Genomic DNA, 15,075 nt, shown 5'->3' on the forward strand with positions numbered 1-15,075 from the left:
CCAAACTTAGCAAGTAACTCGGCCAACTGGACTCCAGGACTCGTGACTTCCGGCTGTGTAGTCGCTGTAGTCTTATCGGATGATTCTGGTTGAATATTCATGTTTACACGATTCCTTTGAGCTTTACTTCGGGATCGCGTAATAATGGGGCTTTTCCGGAAAGCTATTTTTGGAAATTTTACCTGAGAATGCAAAAGACTGCTTTAAATAAACCAATCGTTATTGAATTTCTGCAATTTATTCAAAAGAGGAAAAGAAAAAGACATGAGTTAGTAACTATTCGAACAATTCGGATGCATGTCCTATGGGGGGACCCTTTTTGTGCCAAGGGTAGGCCTAGCATGATGCAACACCTTCGAGGTGGGACCCGTTATACAAACCTGCTTGGACAATAATTCCAAATGATTGCAAAAGAAAATTCACTTTCATTGATAAACTTGCCAATATTTACATCATGTCATGAAGACGATTCCGTACAAGATTACCAAAGCTCTTGAGTCTATCTAATATAGAATCCCTAGTTTCCCTAGCATATGGCAACTTGACACGTTCGGCTTGATCATATAATTCCCCACATTTTCTTTTCATCTCCTGACGCTTTTCTCGCTCACCCTCATACATTTGCTTGTTTTGCTCCGCCATCCCTTTGTATGCTTCGACGGACTTACTTAATTGCAGAATCTCCTTATCCCTTGCTTCAATAATGGCTTTTAACCTTTCCACCTCCTTGGCTGGCTCATCTTGTGTTTCTTGTATGGTGGACCTTCCTATCCAGTCTTCATATTGCGGAGTGGTCAATCCCCTTTGTTTGAGTTCCGGAACGTACTTGACGCGTTCGTCATCGGATAACGTTTCCCAGGCCTCATCAATAAGAGTCTTCATTGGAACTTCCTTCGGACATATCCCTTTGTCGAAAACGATGACAAATGGAGTCAGATCCACTGCGGGTGGTACATCTTGGACTCGCCCTAATTGTCGGAGAAACCTCCTCGGATTGTATGCCATGATACCCTGGGTACCCCATAGAGGAACAAATTCGGATGCCTTGGTACGAAGAATAGGTTTGGTACAATTGGTCCAATCCAATACCCATCTAACATTTTGATTGGTCATATTCGTCAAGAAATCCACAAATTCGGACGCATTACACGGCAAATTGCTGCTATCAACCCTTTTGTGATGTGTGATTACCCAGTTATATCCGGACATTGGTAGACTCTCAGGAATAGCCGGTCGTCTCATGAAGTGCTCCATCCCCCATACATGTAAGATTAAATTCGAACCACAAAAGAACTTTCCCCCTCTCTGACAGGTAGAGCAGGCTATGAAAATATCGGCTAGAATGGTTGGAATGATAGAACAGGGCTTATTATTGATTCCTAAAAACAGGTCATACATGATTTTGGTGAGCTTGAAGGCTATCTTTTTGTCTTTCCTGGGAAAAAGATAAGTTCCCGCCATGACTAATCCATACACCCAAACTCTCTTTCGATCCCATATTTCCCTAGAAGTAAACGAGAAATCCCCTTGATGTCTTTCAAAACCATCCCTTAACGCGAATCGATCAAACAAGAATTTTGCCTCTATATTCTGGTCCAACCCTTGTATTACTGACTCCTTTATACCGGTAAAACGACAAAACTCCACTTTGTCAGATGCTAATGGGAATATAACGGCGGTTCCCTGAACCGGCAAATTGAGAAATCCAGCAATTTCCTCGATAGTTATGGTCATTTCTTCTTTCCCTAGCCTAAAAGTAGAACAGATGGGATCCCATAAGTGCACCAAAGCCTCTACCAAATATCCATCGGACTTAATGTCTTTAAAATCCCCGATAGGTCCCAATCGAGTGGATACTTGATTAATCTCGCTTGGCGAAAGCAATGTGGGCCATTTTTGCACCTCAACTGGTATTGCTAACATCTGTTGGACGCGGCGAGGATTTCCCATCTAAGAACGAAAATCGATGTCAAATACCTTACCTACGGGTCCCACCTCTCTAGTTAAACATGAATTTAAACGTGCAATTCCCAAAATAGGGTTAGATACCCACGGGAAAAAAAGGTCGGCTTATCCCTAATATAGGATTCCATTTCTAGGGCTTATGCATGATGTCATTTATTAAAGCAGTAAAATATGCAATATGACCTAAAGGACCCTTGATTTGCCAGGGTAGGCCCAAAATGACATGACATTATTATTATGCACAAAAATATACAAAACTTCTTAAACGTGCCATGTCCTATCTACACGGGTAGGCTTCTTAAAAGAAGGTCATGCTAGACCTCTTATTTACTAGGGTTGTGAATGCAAAAACAAGAAACAAGAAAAGTTAGTTCCACATTTAATCACATAACACGTTGGACAATTAAATGATAAAAATAGGAAAAGTAAATAAGGAAAAGGATGGGATCCCTCCCCTCGTGAATGGTGTCCCTAATAGGGTAAGGCAGACTCTACCCTAGGTGAACTATATGGATGCATGAGGTTGGGGTTCATTAATGCATCTAACTCGATAAGCTCAGGTCCCCAAGCCTTCAGACTTAGGGCCAAGGGTCATCAATTCCATGGCCCTTTGTCGGTGGCTCGAGCGATTCCCCAAACACCGCTACGCACACGTCGTGTCACGGCCGCATGTTTGAGTGAATCTATAAAAACCCTCAACCTTCGACTAAAAACTAAGGATATTAACCCAAAGTTTAAAGCGGAAGAGTGAGTGACCCATTGGATCGTGCTACGCACACGTCGTGTCACGATCACACGTCCAAGTGGGTCTCCTAATCCTAAAAGGGTGGAGTGGCGTGACAAGCCACTAAAAGAAAAATAAAGGGGGATGAATAGTAAAGCGTATGCGCGTATGATAGTGCACGTTTTGGAGGGGAGGGATCAAGAACCCACGCGAGGCTCTAAGGGTGACACACACCCCCCCCCAAAATGCAATGCAAAGCGCGAAACAAGCAATTAAACATACATCCACACATTCATACATACGTGAGTGAGGGAATCGTTTGATATGCGCGTATGGGCCAAAATCCTAAAAAAAGGAAAAAATGCACCCTAATATCCAAATGAAATGCATAATAGGGGTAGAAAATAGAAAAGAATGGCTAAATCAAAAAAAAGCTCGGACCCACTTAGGAAGTCCCCAGTGGAGTCGCCAACTGTCGCGCCCCATTTTTTTGGAAAAATAAAATCCCAAAAACAATCATTTTATTTTTCCAAAAAAATGGGGCGCGACAAAGATTATGAGCCGTGGTTGGTGAGTAATTCTAAAACTATTCCAAAGTTACTTTTGAACATTTTCTTGCAGTATTTACTCGATTGCATATCATGTGTGCTTGCATGTGAGTTCATGGCATGATTTGGCTTCAATGAGTTCTTGAGGAGTCTTGTGCTGAACACCAACGTCTCCACCACTTCTTGCTGTTAATCTGGAGCACAAACGGGCTTCTTCTTACTGTGCAATGTTAAACGATCTATTTGAGCGTTGGGTGTTTAAGTGCAATGATTTCACTGGCTCACCAGAGCAAAAATACGTACATTTGATCTCTGAATCATGACATCATCGAAATGCATTATTGTGAAATATATTGGATTACTGATTTTTCTAGTTACGCACTGAGCTTCTACCTCTCCCCAAAGCTATTTTATTTCCCCCCCTCAGGGCTTGAGGCGAAGGACGTGCTTGTTGTACTTATTCATGCGACCGGATGGGTTATCTCCTGTATAGTTTGAGTTTTAGATTTTTCTTGTGTAATCATTGGGTTTGTATGAATGTTTGGACTTGAATGGATGTACGTGTACGTTCCATGCTTGGGAACTAGTTTTACTTCGCTTGATATGTAATTCATGAAGAATTTGATGTAATATTTGAGATGTGCATTGTAATTTATTTAAGGACTGCAATGTGTGAGTGAGTCCCGGCGTGAGTTGGGCAGGCGATCGGTCGAACCCTGGGGTACGCCCTAGGACTGAAATATAAGTGATTTTCTTTTTACGTATATATCTGTGTTAGACGAGCGGAGGAGCGCAGCATTTGAACTTGAAAAAAAAGAAAAAATTTTGCAAAAAGTGGAAGAGCCAAATTCGTCCTGATTCCGGCCGGATTGTGACGTGGCATATCGGCCATCAACTTTGACCAGCTGATTTTCTTCCTTCTTATAATGTTTTGGGCCAAAATATATACATTTCTTTTCCCTGGCCAACCGTGTGATTGAGAGAGAAGTAAGAAAACTTCATTTTCTAGTTTCAATTTTCACTTCAATCTTGAGTTTTAACCGTTGGATTTTCAAACCACTCCATACAAAGGTGTACTGAGGAGGACTAGAGGTCTTGGTGGAGTTGTTTTTGGAGGGGAAGCCTTAAGTTTCTACCTTTCTTGAGCTCATAAGGTGAGTTGTTAAAAAATTCTCTTTTGGTGCTAATATTGGTTAATTAGTGGCTTGTAAATGTTAATTATACTATATTGTGGATGATTTGATGGTTTTAAAATTTCTATTGGTTAATTATGCTATATTAGTGGCTTGTTGTGGTTTAAAATGGAGCTTGTATACGTTGGATACGATTGTTTGCAGAAAATTTCTGGTTTGTTCGGAAATTCCGCTTTCTAGGGTTTAATTTGGGGCTTGCTTATGGATTGTTTATTAAGCGGCTAATTGGCTTTGATTGAAGGATATTGTGGCCTAATTGAAGGTTTGGTATTGCTTGTGAACTATATGTGTGATTGTGGTTAATTGCTATAAGGTTGGGTATTTGATTGCAGGATGGAAATGAAGAATTTGCGAGGAAATATTGTCCGATCTTTGAGAGTGTTTGGTTACTTTGAAGTTGAGTTGAAGGGCTTGAGTTCCACCCACGAAATTGTCTATAATGGAAGAAGATTATGTGCCGTGGTTGGTGAGTAATTCTAAAACTGTTCCAAAGTTAATTTTGAACGTTTTCTTGCAGTATTTACTCAATTGCATATCATGTGTGCTTGCATGTGAGTTCATGGCATGATTTGATTTCAATGAGTTCTTGAGGAGTCTTGTGCTGAACACCAGCGTCTCCACCACTTCCCACTGTTCATCTGGAGCACCAACGGGCTCTCTCTTACTGTTCAACGTTAAATGATCTATTCGAGCATTAGGTGTTTAAGTACAACGATTTCACTAGCTCACCAGAGCAAAAATACGTACATTTGATCTCTGAATCATCACATCATCGAAATGCATTATTGTGAAATATATTGGATTACTGATTTTTCTAGTTACTCACTAAGTTTCTAGCTCACCCCAAAGCTATTTTATTTCCCCTCCACAGGGCTCGAGGCGAAGGACGTGCTTGTAGTACTTATTCATGTGACCGGATGGGTTATCTCCTGTATAGTTTGAGTTTTAGATTTTTCTTGTGTAATAGTTGGGTTTGTATGAATGTTTGGACTTGAATGGATGTACGTGTACGTTCCACTCTTGGGAACTAGTTTTTCTTCGCTTGATATGTAATTCATGGAGAATTTGATGTAATATTTGAGATGTGCATCGTAATTTATTTAAGAACTGTAGTGAGTGAGTGAGTCCCAGCGTGAGTTGGGCAGGTGACCCACCGAACCCTGGAGCACGCCCTAGGGGGAGGTGGGGTCGTCACACTCTAAATAGCTCTCAAACAAACCAATTTAATCACACCAAGCAATAGCATCATAACTTGCTTTCTTCTCTCTTTTTGTAATATCTCTTCTAGTGATATGTTAAGTTGTCGGTAGTGTCCAAGGACGCAGGCAAATTATCTGAATCTCGTTAAATTCTGGTGTTCTATGTTATTGTCTATTTAGTAGCTATATTTGTAGGTATATTTGTAGTGAGTTATTGTGCAATTTCTATTGGTTAATTATGCTATATTAGTGGCTTGTTGTGGTTTAAAATGCAGCTTGTATACGTTGGATACGATTGTTTGCAGAAAATTTCTAGTTTGTGCGGAAATTCCGGTTTCTAGGGTTTAATTTGGGGCTTTCTTATGGATTGGTTATTAAGTTGCTAATTGGCTTTGATTGAAGGATATTGTGGCCTAATTGAAGGTTTGGTATTGCTTGTGAACTATATGTGTGATTGTGGTTAATTGCTATAAGGTTGGGTATTTGATTGCAGGATGGAAATGAAGAATTTAAGAGGAAATATTGTCCGATCTTTGAGAGTGTTTGGTTACTTTGAAGTTGAGTTGAAGGGCTTGAGTTCCACCCACGAAATTGTCTATAATGGAAGAAGATTATGTGCCGTGGTTGGTGAGTAATTCTAAAACTGTTCCAAAGTTAATTTTGAACGTTTTCTTGCAGTATTTACTCAATTGCATATCATGTGTGCTTGCATGTGAGTTCATGGCATGATTTGATTTCAATGAGTTCTTGAGGAGTCTTGTGCTGAACACCAGCGTCTCCACCACTTCCTACTGTTCATCTGGAGCACCAACGGGCTCTCTCTTACTGTTCAACGTTAAATGATCTATTCGAGCATTAGGTGTTTAAGTACAACGATTTCACTAGCCCACCAGAGCAAAAATACGTACATTTGATCTCTGAATCATAACATCATCGAAATGCATTATTGTGAAATATATTGGATTACTGATTTTTCTAGTTACTCACTAAGTTTCTAGCTCACCCCAAAGCTATTTTATTTCCCCTCCACAGGGCTCGAGGCAAAGGATGTGCTTGTAGTACTTATTCATGTGACCGGATGGGTTATCTCCTGTATAGTTTGAGTTTTAGATTTTTCTTGTGTAATAGTTGGGTTTGTATGGATGTTTGGACTTGAATGGATGTACGTGTACGTTCCACTCTTGGGAACTAGTTTTTCTTCGCTTGATATGTAATTCATGGAGAATTTGATGTAATATTTGAGATGTGCATCGTAATTTATTTAAGAACTGTAGTGAGTGAGTGAGTCCCGGCGTGAGTTGGGCAGGCGACCCACCGAACCCTGGAGCACGCCCTAGGGGGAGGTGGGGTCGTCACACTCTAAATAGCTCTCAAACAAACCAATTTAATCACACCAAGCAATAGCATCATAACTTGCTTTCTTCTCTCTTTTTGTAATATCTCTTCTAGTGATATGTTAAGTTGTCGGTAGTGTCCAAGGACGCAGGCAAATTATCTGAATCTCGTTAAATTCTGGTGTTCTATGTTATTGTCTATTTAGTAGCTATATTTGTAGGTATATTTGTAGTGAGTTATTGTGCAATTTCTATTGGTTAATTATGCTATATTAGTGGCTTGTTGTGGTTTAAAATGCAGCTTGTATACGTTGGATACGATTGTTTGCAGAAAATTTCTAGTTTGTGCGGAAATTCCGGTTTCTAGGGTTTAATTTGGGGCTTTCTTATGGATTGGTTATTAAGTTGCTAATTGGCTTTGATTGAAGGATATTGTGGCCTAATTGAAGGTTTGGTATTGCTTGTGAACTATATGTGTGATTGTGGTTAATTGCTATAAGGTTGGGTATTTGATTGCAGGATGGAAATAAAGAATTTGCGAGGAAATGTTGTCCGATCTTTGAGAGTGTTTGGTTACTTTGAAGTTGAGTTGAAGGGCTTGAGTTCCACCCACGAAATTGTCTATAATGGAAGAAGATTATGAGCCGTGGTTGATGAGTAATCCCAAAACTGTTCCGAAATTATTTTTGAACGTTTTCTTGCAGTATTTACTCGATTGTATATCATGTGTACTTGCATGTAAGTTCATGGCATGATTTGATTTCAACGAGTTCTTGAGGAGTCTTGTGCTAAATACCAACATCTCCACCACTTCTTACTGTTCACCTGGAGCACCAACGGGCTCCCTCTTACTGTTCAACATTAAATGATCTATTTGAACGTTGCGTGTTTAAGTGCAACAATTTCACTGGCTCACCAGAGCGAAAATACGTACATTTGATCTCTGAATCATGACATCATCGAAATGCATTATTGTGAAATATATTGGATTACTGATTTCCCTAGTTACTCACTGAATTTCTAGCTCACCCCAAAGCTATTTTATTTCCCTTCTACAGGGCTTGAGGCGAAGGACATACTTGTAGTACTTATTCATGTGAGCGGATGGGTTATCTCCTGTATAGTTTGAATTTGAGATTTTTCTTGTGTAATAGTTGGGTTTGTATGAATGTTTGGACTTGAATGGATGTACGTGTACGTTCCACGTTTGGGAACTAGTTTTACTTCGCATGATATGTAATTCATGGAGAATTTGATGTAATATTTGAGATGTGCATTGTAATTTATTTAAGAACTGTAGTGAGTGAGTGAGTCCCGATGTGAGTTGGGCTGGCGACCCGCCGAACCCTGGGGCACGCCCTAGGGGGAGGTAAGGTTGTCATACTCTAAATAGCTCTCAAACAAACCAATTTAATCACACCAAGCAATAGCATCATAAGTTGCTTTCTTCTCTGTTTTTGTAATATTTCTTCTAGTGAAATATTAAGTTGTCGGTAGTGTCCAAGGACGCAAGCAAATTATCTGAATCTCGTTAAATTCTGGTGTTCTATTTTATTGTCTATTTAGTAGCTATATTTGTAGGTATATTTGTAGTGAGTTATTGTGCAATTAATTGTATATATAGGTAATTCTGTCTAGAAAATTGGTTTTAATTTGGTAGGGCTTCCGCAACAACAATTGTTGGCTTTGAAATTCAATAAATCTCCATCTTGGCATAATTTCTAACGCCTACCCAAAAAAAAATACAAAATCTTCTTACTCAATATTCAGTGGTGTCTTCAAATGCGTTGTCAAGCGCCAATCTTCAAGTTGTGCACAACATTTATCAAATTCAAATAATATTGGAATTTGACAATTGTCACAACCTTCGTAAGCATATCAGCAGGATTCTCCTTGGTCTGAATCTTTTGAAGTAGTATCGTACTATCTTTCAGATTTTTCCTCACAAAATGATACCGTACGTCGATATGCTTCGTCTTTGCTAAATAAATAGCACTCTGACTATCACAATGAATTTTGAAAGGCTTCTGTCTGATTCCCAATTCATCAAGCAACCCATGAAGTCAAATTGCTTCCTTAATAGCCATATACTCCGTCTCTGTAGTAGACAAAGCAACCATTGACTGTAAGGTAGACTTCCAACTGACTGGTGCCTTAGCAAGTGTAAACACATGCCCAGTCGTTGATCGACGTGTACCTTGATCATTTGTGTAGTCGGAATCACAATATCTAACTGCACCTTGACCAATCGTCTCATCCCGCTCAAATACTAATCCAACATCTACGGTGTTCAAAATGTACCGTAAAATCCATTTCACAGCCTGCCAATGCTCCTTGCCAGGATCATGCATGTACCTACTCACAACTCCAACTGCTTGTGAAATGTCAGATCTTGTACACATCATAGTATACATCAAGCTACCCACCGCATTTGCATATGATACCTATGCCATATATTCTCGTTCTGCATCATTCTTTGGAGATAACGATGCACTGAATTTGAAATGAGGAGCAAATGGAGTACTAACAGGTTTGGTCTTTTCATTCATGCCAAACCTCTTTAATACTTTACTAAGATACTCTTTCTGAGTCAAATAAAGCCTTCCCAATCTTCTATCTCTGCTTATGACGACAATTTTCTTGGTTTTGCTGTGATCTTTCATTTTAAACTCTCGACTCAAATGAGATATTAATTTTTCAATCTCACCTTGATCCTTGGAAGCTCTCAACATATCATCAACATGAAGAAGAAGATATATGTAGGATCCATCTCGTAACTTGCGCAAATATACATAGTCATCATATTTGCTTCTTGTGTACCTCTGCCCCATCATAAACTTGTCAAATCGCTTGTACCATTGTCTTGGAGACTGCTTCAATCCATACAATGATTTGTCAAGCTTGCACACCATCTTTTCTTTACCAGCAACGTTGAATCCTTCTGGCTGAGTCATGTAGATTTTCTCTTCCAAGTCACCATGTAAAAATGCAGTTTTTACATCTAATTGGACAAGTTCCAGATCCAATTGTGCTATCAAAACCACTAAAATTATGATGGAGGAATGTTTCACGACTGGAGAAAATACTTCATTGTAATCAATTCCCTCCTTCTGAGCGTAGCCTTTAGCCACCAATCTTGTTTTGTAGCGAATACCAGACTTATCAAGAAATTCTTTCTTCTTTGCATATACCCACTTGCATACAATTGCCTTCTTTCCCTTTGACAGATTGACAAGTTGTCAAGTCTGATTCTTATAAAGGGACTACATTTCTTCTTCCATGGCTGTCCTTCATTTTCCTTTCTCTAAACTTTGGACAGTTTCAAGATAAGTGGTAGGAACTTCATCTATTGCAATTGCAGATGCATTAGCCATCATATTAACATACCGAGCAGGTACTTTGATATTTCTCTTTGGCTTACTCCATGCAATTGATTCAAGTTGCTGTGAAGACTCTCCAACTAGAACATCTTCTTCAGTTGATTCTTCTTCTACCATAGGAATCCTTTCATCTGCTCCTATATCCACTGGTGGTCTGATAATGCTTCTTTCAAACTCCACTTGCTTAGGAGTGCTATCCACCTGTTGAGAAGTACTATCATTCTGTTGCACATCTACCTTTGTTAACATGGTAGATTCATCAAAGGTGACATCCCTGCTAAAAACTACTTTCTTTGTCTCGAGACACCAAAGGCAATAATCTTTAATGCCTGTCGTGATCCCCATAAAAAGCGCCTTCTTCGCTCTTGGATCCAACTTTGATTTTTTAACATGATAATATGCAGTAGAACCAAATACATGTAGGGAATCATAATTTGTAGCAGGTTTTCCCGACCATTTCTCTAATGGTGTTTTGCCGCCAATAGCAGTTGATGGTAAGTGATTAATGAGGTGATTTGTATATGCTAAAGCCTCAGTCCAAAATTGTCTGCTCAACCTAGCATTGGACAACATACACCGAACTTTCTCCACCAATGTCCAGTTCATACACTTTGCCACTCTGTTCTGCTGTGGTGTATCTTTGACAGTGAAGTGCCGAACAATGCCTTTATTTTCACAAACCTTCATGAACGGATCACTAGTGTATTTACCTCCGTTGTCTGTTCGAAAGCGTTTGATTTTTCTTTCTATTTGAATTTCCACCATCTGTTTCCACTTGATAAAAATCCTAATACTTCATTTTCACCTTCACAGTATACACGCATATTCTTTGAGAGAAGTCATCGACAAAGGTAACAAAATAATTTTTGCCTCCCAGAGAAGTTGTTTTGGAAGGTCCCCACACATCAGAGTACACATAATCCAAAATACCATTGGTATCATGAATTGCAGTGCCAAATTTTACCCTTGTCTGCTTCCCTTTGACACAATGCTCGCAAAAATCTAACTTGCAAACACTGGCTCCTTTCAACAGTCCTTGATTCATCAGAAGATTCAAGAATTTTTCTCCGACATGCTCCAAGCGCATATGCGCATATGCCATAATCTGATTACTTTCAATTCTCGATCATCATCGGAAGCCACTGCCGCTACTCCAACAACTGCATTACCTTGATAGTAATACAAGTTATTCTTTTTCCGGATTCCTCTCACCAGCACTAATGCACTTGAAATGATTTTCATCACTCTATTATATGCCGACACCTTGTAGCCTATTGATTCTAGTACTCCCACAGAAATGAGGTTATTTTTCAATTCTGGCACATATCAGACATCAGTTAGAATCCTAATTGATCCATCCTGATTCCTCTGCTGAATTGAACCAACCCCATTTGTTGCTAATGTGGTCTCATCTTCCGTGTAGATGACTCCACCTTTTTGTTCCTTGAAATCAAAGAACCATTCCCTATTGGACGTCATATGATGACTACAACTTGTGTCGAATAGCCATATACTAGAATGACCAGTAGACATGACAGCTAATGAAAAGTCTGAGTCTTGATCAATGCACTCAACTACATTTGAATCAGCAACAACTTTTTCCTTGACAGATCTACTTTTCAGCTTTGGGCAGTCCTTCATCCAGTGCCCTTTCTCTCTGCAAAAAGTACACTCATCTTTGCTTAGTCTAGCTCTCGATTTGGATCTATCTCTCGTCCCCTTTCTCTGGTTTTGTGAGCGTCCTTTAGATACCAGAGCTTCTGCTACTCCATCTCTGCTATTTTTGCTTGTCTTTTTTTCTGAACTCGTAGCTATACAGGGCAGAGCTAACTTCACTGAGGGACACCTCAGCTTTTCCATGGTGTAGAGTTGTTTCGGGATGCTCAAACTCCTCAGGAAGAGATCCCAACAACATGAGAGCCAAATCTTCATTTTCAAATATCATATCTAAATTCATCAGATCAGTGATTAACTGATTGAAATTAGTGATGTGATCACTTAGAGTTGTGTTAGGAACATAAGTGAAGCGAAATAAACGCTTCTTCATATTGAACCTGTTCTCACAATTTTTCTTCAAGAACTTCTCCTCCAATCCAATCCACAAGGCTCAAGCTTTCTCGTGTCCATCCTTTGCTAGAAGGTCTTCAATTTGGCATTGGAGCTCCTTTGTCTCATCTGGTCCCATTTTGTTAGGAAGTGGGGCATCTGGAACCAAGTCAATTTGATGCTCAAATTCCCTTATTGGTGATAGTCCATTTGGAATCTCATCGGAGAAGACATCCTCATAATCCTGGAAAAGAGAGACAATACTAGATGGTAGAGTGTTATTAAGATCACTTGTAACAACCAACACCTCTTTGCACAAAAATACAAAGATAGGTGTATTAACACTCAAAGCTTTTCTTACTACATTGACTTTTATCAATAGAGTTTGCCTTTGCTCTCTCTATTCAATTTTGGCCGACTCACCATATGTCTTTTTCCTCTCAATTTTCTCGGCCTTATCATTTTCTATTCCGCTCTCGGCTTTTTCTATTTTTATCTTCTCATTCTCGAGCTCACTCTCCTTGATCAAACTTTCTTGATCTTCACGAACTTGGATAGGAGTAAGTGGCACAAGTACAATCCTCTTGTCGCCTTGCTTGAAGGAGTATTTATTGGTAATGCCATCGAATGTAACTTCCTTGTCGATTTGCCATGATTGAATATAACTCCCTTGTCGATTTGCCATGGTCTCCCCAATAGTATGTGGCATGCTTGCATAGGGACCACGTTGCATAACACCACGTCCTCATACTTTCCAATTTGGAAAGGTACTTGGACTTGCTTGGTCACACGAACATCCCTACTATCGTTCAACCATTGCAAACGATAAGGAATTGGATGTCGTAAAGTGGGTAGTGCTAATTTCTCCACCATCAAGGCATTAGCGACGTTAGCACAACTACCTCCATCTATGATTAAACTACATATCTTGCCTTTGATATAGCAACGGGTGTAAATAACATTCTCTCTTTGTGCATGGTCGGTGGCTTTCACTTGGGTTGCTAAGACTCGTCTAACAACGAGTCCAACTCGTTTATCGTTTATCGACAGGCAATGCTTCCTTTTCTTCTTCTTCTTTCTCAAGGGATGACAACTCTTTCTTCTCATCTTCATCATCAGTAAGAAACTCACCATTGGGTAAGATGATCATGGTGCATTGGTTCGGTCATTGACTAGCAATATGCTCTTGGCCTTGGCATTTGAAGCATCTAGTATCTCGATTTCGCCCCATGCTCGACTCAATGGCAGTCTTTGGTGTTGCCTTAGATTTCCACTTAGTCATATCCGGCCTCGATCTTGAAGGAGTGGAATTACTCGGTCCTTTATCCTCCTTCTTTGATGGTGTTCTTAGGGGATAAAAGGGTGAAAAGTTGGAATAACTCCGAATCGAACCCCTCCTCTTAATCCTCCTTTTAATCTTGCTGGCATTCTCCACCAAGTCCCCAAATTTCACATAGTGGTGTAACTCTACTTGGTCAACGATTTCGGGCCTTAGTCGTTCAAGAAGCGTGCCATTGTTGCTTCTTGATCCTCCATGATGTTTGCCCGTAGTAGTGACTTGGTACGAAATGCTTCCTCATTAGTCGTCTTAGCTTCGTCCAAGTTTGTATGGTAGGTTCACAACTCCTCCTTCGACTATTGGAGAGTTGATCCCACCACACAACGGCGTAGTCGGCGAATTCGACCACGGCCAACTTGGTCTTTTGCTCCTCCGAGTAAGCATTGCAGTCGAAGACAAGTTCAATCCGCTTCTCCCACTCTAAGTAGGCATCGGGGTCTGATCGTGCTTCGAAAGGCGGAATTTTCATCTTTATGTCCGGAATGTGGTCACTTAAAGGCCTAGCATCTCGCTTGGACCTACCTTGCTTATGCTCATAGTTGTTGTTCGAGTTAGAGTCGCTAGACTCATGTGCATAAGCCTTTCCACGGCTGCCCTTGGAACTTCCACGAGACAACTCTAAGCTGTCAATGCGTTAGTGCATTAGTTCAAGTTTTTGGTCCATCATACATCCCAATTCGCCTTTGATTGCATCTGTGAAAAGTTTAAGATCAAAAGCTTGGGAGCTTGCTCCCCCCTCGTTAGCCATGGTGAAGTATAGGGTAAAAAAAATAATAATAATGGAAAGAAGCAAAGTTTACCTCACACACTTCCTCACGTGTTTACTCTCACTCTCGTGTTTGAACACTCTAATGAATTCACCAAGGTGTTTTCAAGGCTCCTTGGCCAACTCCTTGAAGAAGTTAGAACTCCCTCTAGTGTGGTTCGACTTACCAACCAAGGTCACAAGATTATAGCACTTTGAACGAAAAAGAACAAAAGATGAAGGGACTGACCATGATTCAGTGAATGACTCAAAGTTGAATTTTAAGAATCCTAGACAAAACTCTACTCGAAACTGGAATTTTGAGCTGCTGGTTGCTGCATTTCTGGTCAGTGTTTTGGTAGGTAAATGGACACTTAGATGATTCAGAATGACACTTAAAACTGACCTAACGATGCACGAAAATTTTCAGAATTAATGATTGGACAGAAATTCCCCAATGGTTGCAAAGATGGAATCCGAATAGAAAAGCAATTTGTGTTGCGGTGGGACTGTTTTGGAAACCCAAGGCTGACTTTTCTTCCTTAATCCTTTGGAAACAATGATTAGTCTTCCTATTTGATGCACGAATTCTAAGGTCATTG

At 40.0% G+C, this 15,075-nt stretch overlaps 2 protein-coding genes across 2 annotated transcripts; both read right to left on the minus strand.

Moving 5' to 3' along the window:
• Positions 1 to 9,026: 9,026 nt before the first annotated feature.
• LOC140004812 (secreted RxLR effector protein 161-like) lies at positions 9,027 to 9,365 on the minus strand. Its single transcript, XM_072044961.1, has one exon. It carries the CDS (start codon positions 9,363 to 9,365, stop codon positions 9,027 to 9,029), a length of 339 nt encoding a protein of 112 aa, XP_071901062.1.
• Positions 9,366 to 11,130: 1,765 nt separating this feature from the next.
• LOC140004813 (uncharacterized mitochondrial protein AtMg00300-like) lies at positions 11,131 to 11,445 on the minus strand. The gene has a single exon (XM_072044962.1). The coding sequence runs from the start codon at positions 11,443 to 11,445 to the stop codon at positions 11,131 to 11,133; it is 315 nt and encodes a 104-aa protein (XP_071901063.1).
• Positions 11,446 to 15,075: the final 3,630 nt, after the last annotated feature.

Source organism: Coffea arabica, chromosome 4c (assembly GCF_036785885.1).
Source record: "Coffea arabica cultivar ET-39 chromosome 4c, Coffea Arabica ET-39 HiFi, whole genome shotgun sequence".
Taxonomy (NCBI): Eukaryota; Viridiplantae; Streptophyta; class Magnoliopsida; order Gentianales; family Rubiaceae; genus Coffea; species Coffea arabica.

What these genes read in the sequence shown, in the direction of transcription:
- LOC140004813 (XM_072044962.1), bottom strand. Translation starts at nt 11,445, where the DNA reads ATGGCATATGCGCATATGCGCTTGGAGCATGTCGGAGAAAAATTCTTG.
- LOC140004812 (XM_072044961.1), bottom strand. Translation starts at nt 9,365, where the DNA reads ATGTGTACAAGATCTGACATTTCACAAGCAGTTGGAGTTGTGAGTAGG.